An 18,294-nucleotide genomic window follows, 5' to 3' on the forward strand; every position below is an offset into this window, starting at 1 on the left:
ATATGACACAACTATTGATTTGGCTAGGATCAGAAAGTAATTCCTGGATCTCCTTGGGGAAGGGACCAAAAGGCCCTTGACATCCAATCACCAGGAACCTTCAGCTGAGCTCTGCAGGGAGAGCTGCATGCTGCAGGTGTGCTGGGGAAATAATTGAAAGTGTCCATGGGGAATTGAAAAAAACAGATGGTTCAGAAACCAGTTTGGAGCTTGCGAAAGGACTTCAGCCCAAACATAAGGATGTAGACCAAGAAAAAAGCCTGTGTCAAGGGCAGTTGGATGTAAATTCCTGCTGTTTGTCATCGGTAAACATTACTTCACTGGATAGAAACATCACATCGATAATGGTGTTACTATCACCTTATGCTGTGCATTTCGGAGCTGAGAAATTTTCTGGCTAATATCTCATGCTTGTAGGGAACAGTGTTCCTGACTTCCATTTTGTAAAAAGAAGTAAAAGGAACAGATGGGATGAGAATGCTTCTCTTTTCCCTCAGTTTCTTTGCAACAGGTTGCTATTTAACAGCTAGAATTAGTAAATGGGTCTGTTTTGGGAAGATAGACATTTTATATAATATTTTGTTTTCATTAATTTTTTTTTTGTCAGAAAAAATACTCTGTAGAAAGCCAAAACAGGTACATATAAATAAGCCAGGTTTTTCTGATATACTCCGTGTCTATGTTGAGAAATACAGCGATTTATGTCTAGCCTTTGTGACAACTTTTTCATCCAAGGGACATAGCTTTTCTTTTCAGTGATATTTAAGGCAATGATATCATAGTAAAGCAAAATGAATTTTAAAGTGGCCAGACTACATTACAAACCATTTTGATACGCAGGTAAATATTGTAACATGTGAGGCATGTTTTGAAAAGGGTAAGAACAGGACAGGAATCGTTGCACAGTGAACTACTGTAAACTAATGATCTACTCTTGGCCCAAAGCTGCTCTGATTTAAGGACAAGAGCTTATGGAAAACCCAAAACTAGTGAGTGTGATTAAACCCTACACAGCCCATATGCATAATTCTAAATATGACTGGATTTCAGGTTGTTATTCATTTATATATTATAGATATATTTCATATTTTTTCATTTCCTGGGATGATTTGAAACTGTAATTAGGTACTGATTGCATTGCTATCTTTTAAAAAAATCCTTTAAAATTCCTTAATATCAGTGAAACTAAATTGTGAAAGTATTATTAGGTCTTCAGGATGACTCTTTGACTTTGAGGATTTACTTTTTTTTGAATCAAGCATGGGTTTATGTTTCACCTCACCAAATTGATTTTACTCAAAGGCTGAGATTGTGTTTAGACTTGTATTCCCTGAAATGCCTATTTGTAATTTCTGCACACAGTAGGTGCTTAATAAATATTTGCTTATTTGGTTTGCCGTGACACGCATCAATAATTATTCCCAGGTCACTAAATTTTCTCCCTACATTAAATTTTTTTTTAAATAAAGCAAGGACAATTTATTATAATTAAAGTATTAAGATTATTTATGACAATAGATCTTTTGTTTTATTATTCCAGTGAGCATTTGCCTTTATTGTTCTTGGTAAAATGTTATTTACCAGGAACTAAAAGCCTTAGTGTTATCTTAGCCAAAGAATGTGTGTTTAGCAGAGAATGTAATTAGGGGAAATACTTAAGAGATTGTCAGCGCAATGTTCTTTTAGCTCTTAAGCAATCCATATCCTGCTAAAATGTTTGTCTTGTTTTTTTTTTTTCTTCCCTGTTGGCTACTGTTCCAGGTCCCTTATTTCGCGGGAGTCTTTGGCGTCCACGACTTTGAGTCTGACAGAAAGTCAGTCGGCTTTGAGTGTGAAGCAAGAGTGGTCTCACGGCTACAGGGCTCTCCCATCGCTCTCCTCCAACCACAGCTCTCAGAATGGCATTGATCTAGGGGATCTGCTTAGCCTTCCTCCTGGGACAGCCATGTCCAGCAATAGTGTCTCTAACTCATTGCCATCCTACCTTTTCAGCATGGAAAATAGCCACTCTCCTTATCCTAGTCCCCGACACTCTTCGGCCAGATCCCACTCGGCCCGCTCCAAGAAGAGAGCGCTGTCCCTGTCCCCACTGTCCGATGGCATTGGGATAGACTTCAATACCATCATCCGCACCTCTCCCACGTCCTTGGTCGCCTACATCAACGGGTCGAGGGCTTCCCCGGCCAACATGTCCCCACAGCCCGAGGTCTATGGGCATTTCCTGGGAGTACGCGGTAGCTGCATTCCACAGCCGTGTCCGGGGCCCAGTAGCCAGATGGGTGTGCGGGTGGCCAGTGGTGGCTTGGCGCTCCCGGCCTACGGCGAGGACAGCTCTCTGGAGTACGAGCGCATGCAGCAGCTGGAGCACGGCGGCCTCCAGCCCGGCATGGTGAACAACATGGTAGTGCAGCATGGCCAGCCAGGCCCGGACGGCCAGCCAGCCAGCCTGCTGAAGACCGAGCGCCTGGATGATTTCTCCAGCGGCGCCCTCGACCTGACCCCTGCGCCGCCTCTGCCACCACCACCCCAAGGCCCCCCACCGCCCTACCATGCCCACCTGCACCTGCACCACCAAGAGCTCGTCCCCCATGCCCAGACGCTGGCCCTGCCTCAGGCCAACCTGGAGGAAGATGGGGAGATGGACGATGTCGGGGGCAAGCACTGCTGTCGCTGGATCGACTGCAGCGCCTTATATGACCAGCAGGAGGAACTGGTGCGGCACATCGAGAAGGTTCACATAGACCAGCGCAAAGGGGAAGACTTCACGTGCTTCTGGGCCGGGTGTCCTCGGAGGTACAAGCCATTCAATGCCCGCTATAAACTGCTCATTCACATGAGAGTCCACTCCGGAGAGAAGCCCAACAAGTGTACGGTGAGTTTTCCAAAGCCCACGGGGGCCCATTGAAAGTGCACCTGTCTTTTCTAAACTAGGTCCGCAAATCAGGGGACATTTTCTTCATTGATGGGTTTTGGATGTGTGTGGGACCAGGTATGCATGAGATTTGACTCCTCTTCAGTCTGAGGAAGGGGAAGATTTCTTTAATTATTAGCTGCTGGGGTATCTCTCCACTTCTCGATTCTTTTCTGCAAATGTACAGGATTCATCACTTCAAGCGAGGTAAACCTGCCAGTGTCCAAAATCTCAGAAAACATGTCTGCCAGGTACCAACTCGAAGTTGCTGAAATGTGCAGGGCAGAGGAATACACACCGCACCCCCAGCGAGCTTTATGCCTTTTCCAAAGCAAATATTCAGTGATTTTTTTCTTTCTGTCTAATAACCGTGCTAGTATTGGGGTTGGGGGAGGGGTGGTTCTGATATTTGGAAAGGAACTCACACTTAGCAGCTTGGCTAGTTACCATGCTGCTGCGTGCACCTTCACGCCTGCACACTGCACACTCCAGGGTTGGGAGACTAGTTAATGATTTATAGCCAGCAAAACAACACCCAGGGGGATACACAGGAGCAGAATCTCACAGGATCTCACCATATTTTAAGGAGAGAGAATTTTGTGGAAAGGTACAGGAGAAAGAACCGAGAGGGCAATGTGCCTTTTGTGTTGAAGGAAATGGCCGTGGTGTCTCTTTCTCCCCCGCATCCCCCTTTCACAACATTGATCCTGGACCTATCTCTGTTTCTTGGCAAAACTGACTGTTTTTTAATAATACTACTCTTAAATGATTTCACAGTCTTTTCACACCTAACAGAAACCCGCAGGGTTTACAAGCAGGACATCACCCTTGGGATCACAGGGCAACTTTGCACAACCTCAGACAGCTCACTTAACTCTCGGAAAAAGAAGAACATGCGTTTTAGATTAGCTTAGATGGACAGGATTAATTTTTTTAGGGTTAAAATCTGAGAATGGTAGGTACTCCCTGGATACTGAATATGCTACAGGTCACTAAATGTGTGAAATATATAAATCATTTTGAAAAGGAACTTATTTAAAGGGTGGTCCCCCAGACAGAGTTCATTCTTCCTATAGAATGTCTTAACAATAAAGAACCCAGACCACATGTTTATGTTTGTGTGTAGATTGGCCAAGTTGTCTGATTCATGTAAAAGCAAACCAAACAGATGATAGCTGTAATGCAAGTGTTAGAGGCACGTTTTCACCGTCCAGTAGGTATTTTTTGAAAGAGTTTTAAGAATTTCTGGTGGAATAAAATTGCATTTCTTGTCGTTACATTGTGCCCCATGTTGTGATTTTTCTTAAGGAAAACCTGAAGCTGATACATTGTGAGAATGCCAGGTTATATGAGTGAAAAGAATAATGACATTCCAGGAGGCAAAACCTTACTCTGTCAGTAGGGTTCTGCATTAAAAATGCCAGAAAGAGACAAGCAATTGAAGGCAATTCCATTTACTTTGTTTGGAACACACCGGCCTATTGCAGGCAGGAAAGACATTCAGTCTCTGAACGAAAACAGTCCAACCTTTTAGTTATGACTAATCCTGGCCGAAAATAGTTTGCTGGATTTGGCTTTACTGAAGAAAAAAAAAAAAAAAACCCATAAAAGCTCGAATTATCCAAAAAAATATTTTTTGCATTGCAAAATTAATTTTTGTGCAATAGGATTTCCCTACTTTCCCACTGTTCTTAGATTTTGCAAAGGCATAGAACAAGTTGACTTTTGCTAAAGTACATGATGACTATTTAAAAATAAAAATACTTCAGTGAAGGAGTAACCTGAGAGGTGAATGTTTGCAGGCCTCCTCTGCAGAGCTTTCCATTGTATTGTTCAAGATGGGTAAAGGAGGTGATTTCTCTTCTCCCCTAGTCTGTCCACTCCTCGCTTCTAAATGAAATCTTTGCAAAATTCAGATTGCTAGATTTAATTCCATATCAAATTTAGAACCACAGAGCATTTACTTACACACATTATAGTGCAAGTGTATTTATACGAAACAAGGTTTCTTAGGAGCTGACTAATGTTGCAGTTCTAGTCTTGGGAGTATGTATTTTTAGTAGGAAGACATCCATTTTCATATAACACATATCATGAGCATTATGTCTTTTGAAAACTGTTTTGTGGCTACATGTCATTTGCTTGATTTGTAGGGCTATAGCTAACGGGCAACAGAAAATTTTACTGTGAAGGTTTAGCAGTCTTCTCAAGTGATAGTTCATGGATAGAAGACAGTGTGCTTACCATGAATGCACACGTGAAAAAGATTCCTTTTTCTGCCTTTTGCAAAACCAACCTTTCCACTGTTGGAATCCAGACATTAAGAACTGTTAAAACTGAAATGTGTCATCTCCTACTGCTTTGAAATCTGATGGTAGTTCATTCAAAGCTCACGATCTTGCCAAGTACAATGACCACATTCCTGTTTTGGAGACATGAAGTGATCTTCGGGTTTTTGTGGCTGTGTCACATGCTGCAGAGGCTAGGAGCTCTGTTTAAATTATAAGACCCAATCAACTTTGGTTTTACGTAAGTTTCACTGCTATTCATTTTCTGTGGACCCTAGTTTGTGTTAGTCATCATTTTCACTCCGCTATTTGACCCAAGAAAGATGTGATGACCCATTGTGTTTGGTGCCCATGACTACGAGCAGCGCTATGAACTTCTGGAAGCCAGGGTAAGAGAAGGGTGTGTGAAAGGGCTCCTCAGGGACAGCCTGTGTGCAGTAAGAGGCTACCACGGCTGTAAGAGGCTACCACTCCCTTGATACCAAGTTTCATTTCATGCATGGGAGGACACATTCTCAGAATCTCTGACTTGAACTCCTCGGCCTTACCCAGAACTCTGGGATTCAGATCATTCACGATTCTAGGTGGCCGAACTGGGGAGAATTGTTCATTTATTATTTGGTTAACTTACTGGAAGAAGAGAATGGTTTCTTCTCTCTTTCCCACCCAAACAATTCCACCCCTCTGTTGATCTCATACTATTGCTTCTGTGAAAAGCCAAACCAGCTGTTCTCTTTCCAGGCTTGAACTGGAACACAGACATACTCCCAGCCAGTGGCAAAGGCCTTGGGAAGTAAGGCCTCGTCAGGCAGACAGGCAGACCTCAGTTAACTCAGAAAGAAATATGGCAATATTATATTAAAAATATCTGAGTATATTGACTGCGATCTACTGATTTCAGGGTGCCAAAGCATTCTACTTAGACCTTCCTGAACTTAGACAAACCCCAACATTGATGAATCTCAGAATCAACAGAACTTTTGAGCATTTCCGGGTATAATTGTACTGAATTCTATTATGTCTTTCTGAGATGGTAAGGTTTCAAATTCCCAAGTCAGAACAATCATGGAGTCTCTGAATTTCTTTCCCCAATGCCTGTTTCATGTTCCTAAAAGGCAACATAAAATGTAATCCCAAATTATAGATGTGCACTAACCGTCTCTAACAGTATCCATAGTAATGGTTCTAACAGAGCTCATGCTGAGAATGTTTTTACTGTAGGTCTTTTTTTTTTTAATTAAACGTATTGGGGTGACAGTGGTTAGTAAAATTATATAGGTTTCAAGTGTACAATTCTGTAATACATCATCTACGTATCACATTGTGTGCTCACCACCAAGAGTCAGTTTCCCTTCCATCACCATATATTTGACCCCCTTCACCTTCTTCTATCACCCTGCCTCCCCCCTTACCCTCTGGTAACCACTGAACTGTTGTCTGTGTTTATGAGTTTTTGTTTCTTTGTCTCGTTCCCTTCTTATATCCCACATATGAGTGAAGTCATAGGTTCTCAACTTTTTCTGTCTGACTTATGTTGCTTAGCATTTGCCGTTAAGTTGAAGAGTGTGCAGTGCCTGGGTAGCGTTCCCAGGAAGGTGTGTTCTCAATGAGCTGAAGCAGCTCAGTCTGCCAGTACCGCTCATGAGAAAGCCTATCTGATTGGAGCAGAGTGTGCAGAGGTACAGGGCTCTGTTGCCAGGCTCAGAAACCCTGATGGCTTGCCTTGATGCACAATAGAAAGCAGTTGTGCTGGGAGGTTAGGGAGTGTTAGTAAGGGAATTAGGGAGAATGTGGGTCGCCACTTAAATTTTGCTTATTTTCCCTGGATGAATTTTATCCAATAGCAAAAAGGAATTTTGCAAAACTTTTACCCACCCACAGATTTTCACGAAAATGTCACTGACCAAAGACAGCTTTGAATTTTGTATGAATTGACTCATTTCTCCACAGGCATTTTGCCTGGCAAAATCCAGAGTATTTGCTTTGGCTTGAATACTGGGCAGTTTGCTTTTTAAGTAACATTGGATTATGAGTACAAGAAAATAAATACAGAGCTCGGGCCATGTCCCCATTCCTCTTTAATGGCCTGATTTATGGGTTCATGGGCCAGCATTAGCCATGAAAGACGTTTCTTGAGGAAAAGTAAAATCAGTATAAACTGTGGAAGAAAGTTTTTTTCCACATCCTTTATTTTATTATTTTGATAAGATTTGGCATTGATGGGGTGACCACAATTACAGGACCAGAAGAGACGTTAGGAAAATACCATCTAAGCATAACTATTAGTTACCACTCTATAACCTTCATATTGGCAGCAATTAATAAGTTCTTATAATGTCAAGTATTGATGAGGGTATGCAGAATGGGGAATGCTTTAATATTGCTGGTGAGAATAAATTGTTGTAACCACTTTGGAAACATTTTGGTAATACCTAGTAAAGATGAAGATGAGCATGTCCAACAAAACCAGGTCTGTGTGTCTACGCTCCCTACAGAAACTCTGAAATAGGGTGGCAGGGACACCCACAGAAAGGTATTTATTGCACCTCTGCTTTTAAAACATGTAAATAACCGAAGTGTTTGTAGATAGGTAAATCAAGAAACTGTAATTTATTCCTAATGATAGAATATAAAGGAGTTTAAAATTAATGAATTAGATCTAAATCTCTATATCTGTAGATACATATATATATGTACCAATGTGGATAAATCTCACAACAATGTTAAATGAAAAAATTAAATGCAAAAGGATATATACAGTATAATACAATTTATGCACCTTTAAACACACACTAAGCAGTATTATATAGTTATTGTAAATACATAATTACTTGCTTAAACAATAAAATTGTGTGACCAGGATAATCAGTAACCGTAGGACAATGAATACTTCTAAAGAGGAAAGAAATAGGAAGAAATGGGATGTGGGAATTTTACTTTATCTTTTTTTTCCCCCCAAAGCATTAGGGAACTAAAATATGGCAAAACATTAATTTCTTTTTAGCTTGGTGATGGTGACATACGACTGAGTATCTATCTTCTAATTTATATTTTCTATGCTTTGCTCACTGTGTTGAAATATTTCATAACGGTAAGTATGTATTTTTGTTAAAAATATAAGAAAATACATAACACTCCAATTCCCTTCCACACATAGCATTTTTTCAGACGAGGAGAACGTCTAGAGAAATTAAGTGATTTTTCTAAGACTAGTAAATTGTTTGGCTATTGCCTACTTCGCACCCCCAAGGGGTGGTTCTTGGCTGACATTGGAATCCCCTGAAGAGCTTTATAAAGTATCCATACCTGGACCCCCTCCCCAGAGTCTGTGATGTCATTGGTTTGGGGTGCAGCTTCCCAGCTAAGTCTAATGTGCAGCCAAGGGTGTGAACCAGTACTCTAAAAGCTTCAACCTATGTCCTGACATTGAACTCTAGATAAATGAAAGCCTACCCTGTCATTTCAGTTAAGGTGTAGGGAGGCAGTGTTTAGGAGCGAATACATCTGCATTATCATCAATGCCCTGACAATGATTAGGGTAATTTCATGTTCCCTTGTAATAAAATTCAGAGACAAGAGATAAGGAGATAATAGAGCGAACCTGGTAGTGGCACAAGGCTTTCACCTGAGTGTCCATATTCAGAGTACTCTTTCTCTACAATTAACAGTCAGTTAAAGGTTGGGATGAGACTGTGTTGAGCAATGTATGTCATTACCACCTCCTTGCCTCCCTGAGTTAAAGGTGAAACTGACAAATCTGTCACATAGTTCATCTCTAAAGGTGAGATAAAGTGTTCTCCCTTCCAAATACAGTGCAGCCTTTCTGCTTTTAATATAAAGTGATTTTCAAAACATTTTTGCTACTATGGATATTTTGAAGAATTAGGAAGTTACCAAATTACTGAATTTTCCATTTTATCAAATCTTCCTTATGTGATTAAATAAATAAAATTATCATTAATACCCTCTTTGTCTCTTGAGGCTGAAACACCACTAGTGAAACATCTGGTAAAGATCAGAGAGAGTGTAGCTTCCAAATCATATCCCACAAGGCATCAGTCTGTCAAATATTTAATGCAAACTCAATAATTTTAAAAAATACAACTAAATTGCAAGATTTTCCCCCCAATGATTTTACATAAGAAAGAGATGCTGGCATATTTATTTGTGTATATACATGTTCAACATACTGTAGACATCCATATGTCACTATAAATTACAAACTTCTTAGTATAGGTAAAAACAAAACCACAGAAATTCTCATCAGAAGGGGCATTAACCATGGTGTATAAGGCGTCTGTCAAATCGGATTTCACATCCCAAAACACAGTTTAGAAACCTTCCATTTGGTAGTGGTTTAATTTCATTTTCCTTTAGAAGGTATTTAATCCACGTTACCTGGGGAGCTAGCCCTTCATGAACTTTGTCCTGAAAATAAATTTGTAGCAGATTTGGGCAGACGTTTCAAAGCAAATCGTGGGTTGTGTTCCTTTGCCCTGGGATTCTAGGATTAATGAAAAACAATAGATAATGAGAAAAACCCTAAGCGGTTAAATATTTGAGTCTTTATCCTCATTAAGCAAAATCATTAACTACATGATAGTTAATGTTCCTTGTAGTTCATATTTGTTTTGTGTTTTTTCTCTAATTTCCTGTCCCAAAATAATGTTTTTAAAATTAGAATTGTGTAAATCTTTTCATAAATGATCTGATTAAGGGAATGTATTTCAAAGTTTCTGAGGTTTGTTCCTGTATAGATTTTAAAATGTATTTTTCTTAGTTCATTCAGACTGTAGCAGCATAGAAAATTAGAATGACAATTTATTAGTAACATCTTTTGTGACCTTTGGACTATTTCTTGATTACCTTTACTATATGTGTGGTCTTGTTGACGTCTTTTAGTTCAGATAGAATTGGAGTGTGTAGAGTGAAAAAGCAAACACATTTATTTTTCCAAACAAAGAGGTAGTCTGATTCTCTTTGATCTTTCAGAAGTGTTTTTATCAAGCTCTGGGAAGAATGATGTGGAAAAAAGATGTTATTTAATTTTTATTTTTTCCAGGCAGATTGATTAATTTCTACTGTAATTAACTGAGTCGGCTTCTTGACGATCTAGAGGACAATGGATGTTGTAATCCTGGTTAGTGGCGATGTATGTGGCTGGTGAATTTAGATCCTGGGTGGGCAGGCAGATTCAACTTCCCATCTGTGTGAATTCGGGGTAGTCTTTATCCAGAGGGGAGATGGGTTGGTCTAACAGGTGTCATCACTCATACGGAGGTTGGTGTAGATAGGAATTTGGTCAGAAAATGGAATGACACTTGTGTATTCTTATTTTGTAGCACAGTATTTATTCTAATTTTCTTGGGCCGTAGACACTGCACTTGAGAAGGAGGAATGATGAATCCTTTTGAGAGAGAATTCTGAAGAATCTAAAAAAACAATTAATTTGAAAAGTTGTTGAGAAATTAGAAAATGAGATGGCCTGGTTCTGGGCAGGCAGGGGCAATGGGCATGAGTAATTTAATTATACCATGCTCCAAACTTAGGGTGACCATATAATTTATTATTCAAACTGGGACACTTTTGTGAGTGAAAGGGGTTCTATTTCACGGGAATATCAGTGTAAACCAGGAGTGTCCTGGGAAAACCAGACTGTATGGTTGTCCTACCCAACTATTATATGCACTGAGGTGTCCACCCACTCCATGCATGGTCGTTCATTCATTTGATCACTGAGTACAAGCCACGTGCCATGCCCTGTCTTGGAAGCGTGTACATGGATAAATGGGACATTAATAGTTATTTACATAATAATGAAACAAGAGCTGTGATAAGGTCTATACACATTGTTTTAATGGGAAAACAAGGGGAAAAACTTCCAGCTATGTCTGTAAGAGTCAGGGCAGGCTTCTTAGAGGAGGTGACTGCATCTTGAAACGAGAGTAATTCTTACAGAAACAGGGAAGGAGGCCATTCAAGTGGAGGCACCACATAATGTAATAGCACAGGGGTGCAAAAGAGCCCAGAAAAAGAAACAGTTCTTTCTTTCCAAGTATGTAGTTTGATGATTCCCAGACTAGGTAGCAGTGGGACGTGAAGCTGGAAATTTACCTTGGGCAAATCACAAAGGACCTATGCTATCAAATAGAGATAAATGTTTTTAAAATGAGAAAGAATTACATATCTAGTTAATACAAGTGCAAATACAGTTAATGCAAAAAATTTTTAAGAGGAGCCTCAGTGAATGTGCATTAGCACATGTGAAACGAAACTTTGACTGCCCCAAACCATCTCCATTAAAGTTTATAGTTTTATTCTTCATTAAAATGTATCTCTTGGCAGCTATCATATGAATTTTCCTTAATGCCAAGTGGTCCGCCAGGGAAACACATAGATGGAAACAAGCCTAAAAACATTTCGTGTGGTCGACTTGAAAGAACGAAAAACCTGGGGAAGGCTAGAGACCAAGGCTGTTTGATCAGTTATGTCCAATGATTAAGATGTGGACAAAGGCTGCATACGTTATCCTGTGTATGAGTAGCCTTCCATTAGTTAAATATTTTCTTTTATAATCTGTAGAAAGAGTGAAGTACTGTTAAACAAAGGTTTGGACTGCCACTCATTATGTTGAGCCTGTCAGCCCTTTTTCAGACTTCTTCCCCCACCCCCCATTGCTAAGATTTACTTTGGAATTTTTTTCTGCTCAGACCAAATTAATACAGAATAGAGCTAAATGTGTGAGATGGTTAGAAGAGTGCAAAATTAAATCAGTTCTCATCAAAATGGTGCCCGTTCGGTGTGATTGATTCAATCTCTCTAAACTGAGGAAGGCAGAGTGAAAGGAGAGACTCCGCTTTTGTTACTTGAGCTTCCTGCTCTAGCAGCAGTCGCCTCACCTGGGGTCTGTGCCTCCCAAGGTTGGTCCATTTGCCTGTGCGACCAGAGAGCACAGCAGAGAGTCTATCTCAGTGGACTTAGGTGTTTGAGTGTTCCAGATATGGCATCTAATTGTTCTTGCTCTTCAAACTCACGATGCAGTGTCTCAGGCTTGTCTCTCCAGAATAATTTCTTTTCTGTGTTTTAGAATGTTTATTTAAAAGTGCTTTAATTTTCAAGTTGGGGCGTGGATATTGGGCCCCAGTAGCCCATCCTTCTGTGCTAAATGTTGCTGCTACTAAGTAAACTCTTTCTCTTCTGTCATTCTCTTCCCCATTCCCAGTCACAATTTCTAGTGTGAGAAGAGTGAATAGACGGTGATTTGTTAGCTAACAGAATGGATTTGGGAGTGGGGGAGCAGTTGTAATGGAGGAAAAATGGGAGGCTCCACCCTAAACAACATTCTGAAGTAGAAATTTATCTTCCATTGCATTCGTAGTGACTCCTACTGTTTCTTCCCTCAGAATTTCCATGCTGCCTCAGGGCCCTTCTTTTCATTCTTTTTCTTTCTCTCCACCTATTCAAGTCTTGCTTTTGGGAAAGAACTTCTGCAAAGATAATTAAAATTCGTACATATAAAATGATGAATGACTGAGAAAAGACTCAGTGCTCTTGCCCTCCTAAGAGTAGGTACATTTTTATGAGGGAGGATGTATTAAACCTCTCCCCTTAGAATGAAAACTTCTTTGGTAAAATGGGAGGGGAAGGAAAATAACTGTCATAAATCCTGAGCAACTAGATTGGTTTAATCTTCACTCTAGCCCTCGGAGTGAAATAATGTGTGGCGTTTGAGATTCACACTGTTCTTTCTGCTGTATATTCAAAGATCATTATTCACCTTTGAGTCCTATCTGCAGTACCTGGCTCGATGATTAGATGTACTTATAGTAGACCCCAAATATATACATATCTGTCTGCATCTATATACATACATATCCATCTGTCTACCTACCTATTTATCTACCTACCTACGTCTGTGTGGATATAGACGTATCCATGTATGTATGTATACCTGGAGTTAGTAATGGGGATACAGTGAGGTTCATTATTCTATTGTTTCTATTTCTGTGAAGATTTGAAGTTTTCTATAATAAAAAGCTAAAAGTAGAAGGGCTCACCATGATAAAAATCCAGCAACCATCTGACACTGTACCACGCCATCCCATTATTCTTGACTATATTTCTATGCTGTACATCACATCCCCAAGACTTACTTGTTTTATACCTGGAACTTTGAACCCCTTACTTATTATCTGCTCCCTTTTTAATTTTTCAATTAGAGTTGACATTCAACATTATTTTATACTAGTTTCAGGTGTATAGCATAGTGGTTAGACATTTATATAATTTAGGAAGTGATCCCCCTGACTAGTACCCACCTGGCACAATACATAGTTATTACCATATTATTGATTCTATTCTCTAGTCTTTATATCCCTGTGACTATTTCATAACTACCAATTTGTATTTCTTAATCTCCAATAATATTGTGATAGAGTTGTACAGTGTCAGATGGTTGCTGGACTTACCATAGTGATCACTTCTTTAGCACAGGGAATATAATCAGTAATGTGGTAATAACTGAATAGTGCCAGGTGGGTACTGTTGAATAACTATGATGTACACCTGAAACGATATATGAAATATAATATTGTATGCTAGCTATATTTTAATAAAAATCTCTTTTAAAAAGTTAAAAGTACATAAAACATTTTTTCTTATCTTAGAGGAAAGAAAAGCACAATTTGTTCCCTCCAGCACCTCAGAATGATGCCAGACATTGTTTTTTCCTTAGGTAACCTATGTTCTACTGATCTGAAAGCAAATTAATTTTTTCCGTTGCTCCTGAAGGTCTCTGAAATCACTCTGCTTAAGAATGAGATGCGAAATACTCTAGGCAATAACATAATATTTGAAAAGGCAAGTGATAATCAGGAAGCATTTTTGGAAATATTAAGATAATCCAGCCTCTGTAACGGACAGCTCAAATCTCAGTGGCTTGGTATGATGAAGGTTTATTTCTTATTCGTTTTCTAACATAGCTGGCTCCTTGTGATCGTAGGATAACTCAGGATCCTTTAATCTGAATGGTTCCACCATCTGAGTCTCGGGAGAAAGACAGAATGTTGAGGATTGTGCAGAAGGTTTTAGGAGCTAGGTCTAAAAGGGACACACTTCGCTTCTTCCTGCATCCCAGTGACCAGAACTCAATCACATAACCCCGGCTAATTGCAAAGGAGGTTGGGAAATGCGGTCTTTCTGTATGTGCAGGAGGAAATGAAACAAGAGTATTGTTTCTGCCCCAAGGAACTACAGGTGCCCTCCCTGCTTCCTCCGTAACTTATATTGGTTCTCTGTATCCCCTTGAAGAGAAGAAACGTTTCAGTCTCGATCTTTGATTTTCCTATGAGTGGCAACCCCGTCTCATCAAAGTGGTTTTGTTACTTTTGTCGTATCAGTCCTGGCTCCTGCAACATGCTCTTCAATTTACTAAACCTTTTCCATTTTTCAAAAAAAACGTACTCTCCAAGGATTCCATTGCCGTACAGTCACCACTGCTGGGAACACTCTTGTTAACTCAAGTGAATTACTCAATTTTTCCCACGTTGGGCAAATTGCATGTTCTTGGTGCACAATTCCCCACTGCTCATCATCTTTCTAAGTCACAAGGATGTTCGATGTCTTCATGTCCCACAGGTACTCACCCTTGAGGGAGATCTGCTCATTATCAAGGGCAAGTTCATAATGAATCACTGAGAGATCCACCACTGTGAGCAGAAATTTAGTTTGAAGGACTGTTTTACCCAGACCCTGAAAATCAATATTCCCCATCTGTTCATAAAGTAGCTTATTTGATACACACAGTATGGTCATAAATGCTCTTCTATTCTCTGAATGCTTGTTTTTGATCATGAACTGGCACACACTCAAGGAAAAAATGACAATGTGCCTCTATGGACACTTTTGGTCCATTTCCATAAATATATTCAAACAAAATGAAATTGCCTGGCTCTTTATAATATGTTCTTTAGTGTGTTTAAGCTTGCAAAATTACCCCCAGGGATGACAAATTGTAAACATCATGCAATACCACAGCCCCGGTTCAAGGCCTGTTTCAGTGTTTAGCCGACATGCACCCTTCCTAGAAACATTTAAAGTGTTTTAGGAAAATGTAACTAGGCAAACAAGCTTATCGGGAGCGACAATAAAAAAAAAAAATCATTGATTCTAATTATGAGGCGTCACATATACAGAAACAAAGCAGCTTTTGTGTAGTGGAAAATCTACTTGTTCTCTGAAACACATGGAGTGCTTTCCAGTGGTTTTAGATAATTAGGCTGACAAGGTTTCAGGGCTCTGACCTTTTGGCCCATCTCAAATGATTCAGCTGCACTTGTCGAAACTTGTTGAAGGTGTTGGTGGGAGGTGTGCTGAGATACAAGTTGTTATAAGGGTGTGAAAATAAGACAGGTACCATTGCTTTTTCTGAAAGCCCAAACGACACATATATCGAGGTGGTGAGTATTCGAGTTCTTGAGGCAAGAATTGAGTTTATTGTAATGATTTCTACTTGTCTCTGTAGCAAGTATTTCCCCCAGCAGCCCAGTGCATTTGACCCACCATTGGTGAGGATTCCAGCAACTCCCACTGTCTGGGTCAGCCTGATCTGCTCCGTTGCGTGCCCCAGGAAGGCCAGCGTTGTGTTGTAACCCTGGTTTTGTGCTGTGTTCATGGAATGGGGCCTTTATGATGGAACCAGGCAAGGAAGAAGTGGTATAATCTGAACAAATAATGGAGAAATCACTCTAATTGCTTCCTCTATTGAGGTAGTAAATCAAAATCAACAACTGTGTCACTGTCATTTTTCTTGAATTCAGAACGTCAGAAAAAATGAATTTTACTCGACCACAGGGTCAGAAACATAGATCTTGGTAAATCAGTGGGCAATTTAGTTCAAAATTAAGAGTACATATTGACCATTTGCAGTGTCAACGAATTATTTTCAAGGAGGAGTTTCATGAAAGGAATTTTTAGTTGCTTGATTGTACATTTCCTTCAAAGATTGCTTGCTGATTACCGTCAATTAACAAAAAAATAATAAATAAAAGCCTATTGTGTTCTGAATGAATGATGCTGCCACATGACTTGATAGCCTCCTGCTGCACTTGTCAAACAGCTCTGCCAAGGAGTGAAATTTTGAAGTTGGAGCCCCACTTAGCCATGTTTAGAATAGGCTTAATTTAAGGTGTCTGCAATGGGGGACAATTTAAAATTTTTCAATAGAGAATTCATGCGTTTCTAAAAAACAATATACTGACCATCTCTAAATCACTTCTGCTTCCTCCATTTTTACTCAGATAGATATTCTATAAAATTAAAAAGAGAATATAAAAGAAAATTGTCTTAATATGGAAAAAAATTACAAGGTTTTTGTATAATTGTTTCACTAAAAATCTATTAGCTATTTAAATATTTGGTTTATATTTACATTTTAATGCAGGGTCATTCATCTAATTATAGGTGTGCATGCTTTCTGTGGTCTCTAAAAGTGACCCTCCGGTACAAAACAGAAAGAAAGGTCTCTGGTGACTATCTCTATTTTACTCACCCAACTATTTATTGAACTACTGTTTCGTGCCAATCACTCTTCTAGGCTGGGGAAACAGCAGTGAATAGATCAGACTCAAAACTCCCTGTTCCTTTGGAGCTTACATTCAGAGGGGAGATAGTAAATAATGTAGACATCTGTGGAAAGAAAGTTTCAGGCAGAGAGAAGAGCAAGTGAAAAGGTTTTGAGGCAGGAGTGTTGGCTTGGCAGGTTTGAGAAACATCAAAGCAGCCAGGGTAGCAGGAATAGAGTGAAGGAGGAGGAGAGAGAAGAGATCAGGGAAAAATAATGAAGACCGAATTGTTTAGGGCCTTGTAGGCCATTGGAAAGGTGGTTTTGAGTAGAGGAGTGATAGGACCTGGCTTATGTTTTAATAGGATCACTGCATGCTGCATGGAGAGTATATTGAAGTGAAACAAGGACTAGAAGCAGGACCGAACCCTCATGAGTGGGATCATTGCAGTAGCCTTGTCTCTGGTCTTCTTGCTGTGTCCAATGGTGGATTCTGGATATATACACATAGACAGATTTCCCAGTGGATTTGATATGGGGTGTGGGAGACTGAATTGTCAGGGGTGACCCCGAGTTTTGGCTTGCATGTCTGGAAGGATGGCAGTTATCTTTAACTGAGATGGGTGTACTTGTGGGAGGTTTGGGAAGGAAACAGACAGTTTGGTATTGGCTGGCCTGATTTAAAGTGAAATGAAAAGTAGAGTCATGAAAAAATTGATATCTGTACTCCTGGATTCCATGAGGGATGGGTGAAAGGAGAATTGAGTAGTTGAAGTAATGAACTTTTTATCAAACACCTTGTATCTCTTTTGCCCTGCTTTGTTGTCTTGCTCTGACCCCGCCTGCCATGCATCTATCTAGGAGAATTTCAAGGGACCATGGATGATTAAAAAAAAAAAAAAGGTTGAAGAGGTTCTTCCAAGTTGGCCTGCCATTGGCTAACTTGTACATGTGTCTCCAGACCAGAAGATAAGCCGACAGGAAACAAGGACAGGCTCCAAGAGAATAAATAGGTTTCTACCATCATGGTCTTATGCTCTTGACACTGAGGGAGGTATTAATGACAGCATCTATATCTCTTAATTCATCTAGAACTTAATAGTGTATAAACAGACACTCTGAAAAATAATATCAGTTGTACCATTGTGGTGACATTGAGGTGGTCAGGACTCCGGGACCAGACTGGATGACTTCTTAGTCAGTGTGTGTTGACGGGATCCAGAAAGCAATGGATAGTTTTTATTTTGTTTTTTTTTTCCCCTACCTTTGCAACATGAGATATGAGGTTATGTTTTTTAATAAATTAATCTCTCAGTGAATTTGATAGTATCTTATGTTTCAGAATGCATCTTCTCAATTGCTTGGCTGACTTCTCCTTAGAGCGCTTGCTCTAAGAATGTCACGTAGTGTTAATAAGGAACAATGTGAAAGGGCTACTGGTTCGAGGTTCTTAGGGGTTGTACTCAGTTTTGTGTTCTAAATGTGTAAGTTGTGTGAAAGGCTCTATTCTTGGTCATCGAAGCATAGTGAATCTG

The 18,294-nt window shown here is 39.8% G+C and overlaps 1 protein-coding gene and 1 long non-coding RNA gene across 6 annotated transcripts in view; one reads left to right on the forward strand and one right to left on the reverse strand.

The window, feature by feature from the left end:
• GLIS3 (GLIS family zinc finger 3) overlaps positions 1-18,294 on the forward strand; it is a 597,994-nt gene that overhangs the window by 317,549 nt on the left and 262,151 nt on the right. For all 5 annotated transcript variants that reach the window (XM_074330482.1, XM_074330481.1, XM_019729930.2 and 2 more), the window contains one exon: positions 1,762-2,872. In XM_074330482.1, coding sequence (XP_074186583.1) covers positions 1,762-2,872 — 1,111 coding nt within the window. The remainder of the gene's footprint in view (positions 1-1,761; positions 2,873-18,294) is intronic.
• The window catches only part of LOC141571338 (uncharacterized), a 31,715-nt gene continuing 22,675 nt past the window's right edge, over positions 9,255-18,294 (reverse strand). The window contains exon 3 of the long non-coding RNA XR_012496098.1: positions 9,255-10,631. This is a non-coding gene — a long non-coding RNA (uncharacterized LOC141571338). The remainder of the gene's footprint in view (positions 10,632-18,294) is intronic.

The sequence above is a fragment of the Rhinolophus sinicus genome, linkage group LG04 (genome assembly GCF_036562045.2).
Source record: "Rhinolophus sinicus isolate RSC01 linkage group LG04, ASM3656204v1, whole genome shotgun sequence".
Taxonomy (NCBI): Eukaryota; Metazoa; Chordata; class Mammalia; order Chiroptera; family Rhinolophidae; genus Rhinolophus; species Rhinolophus sinicus.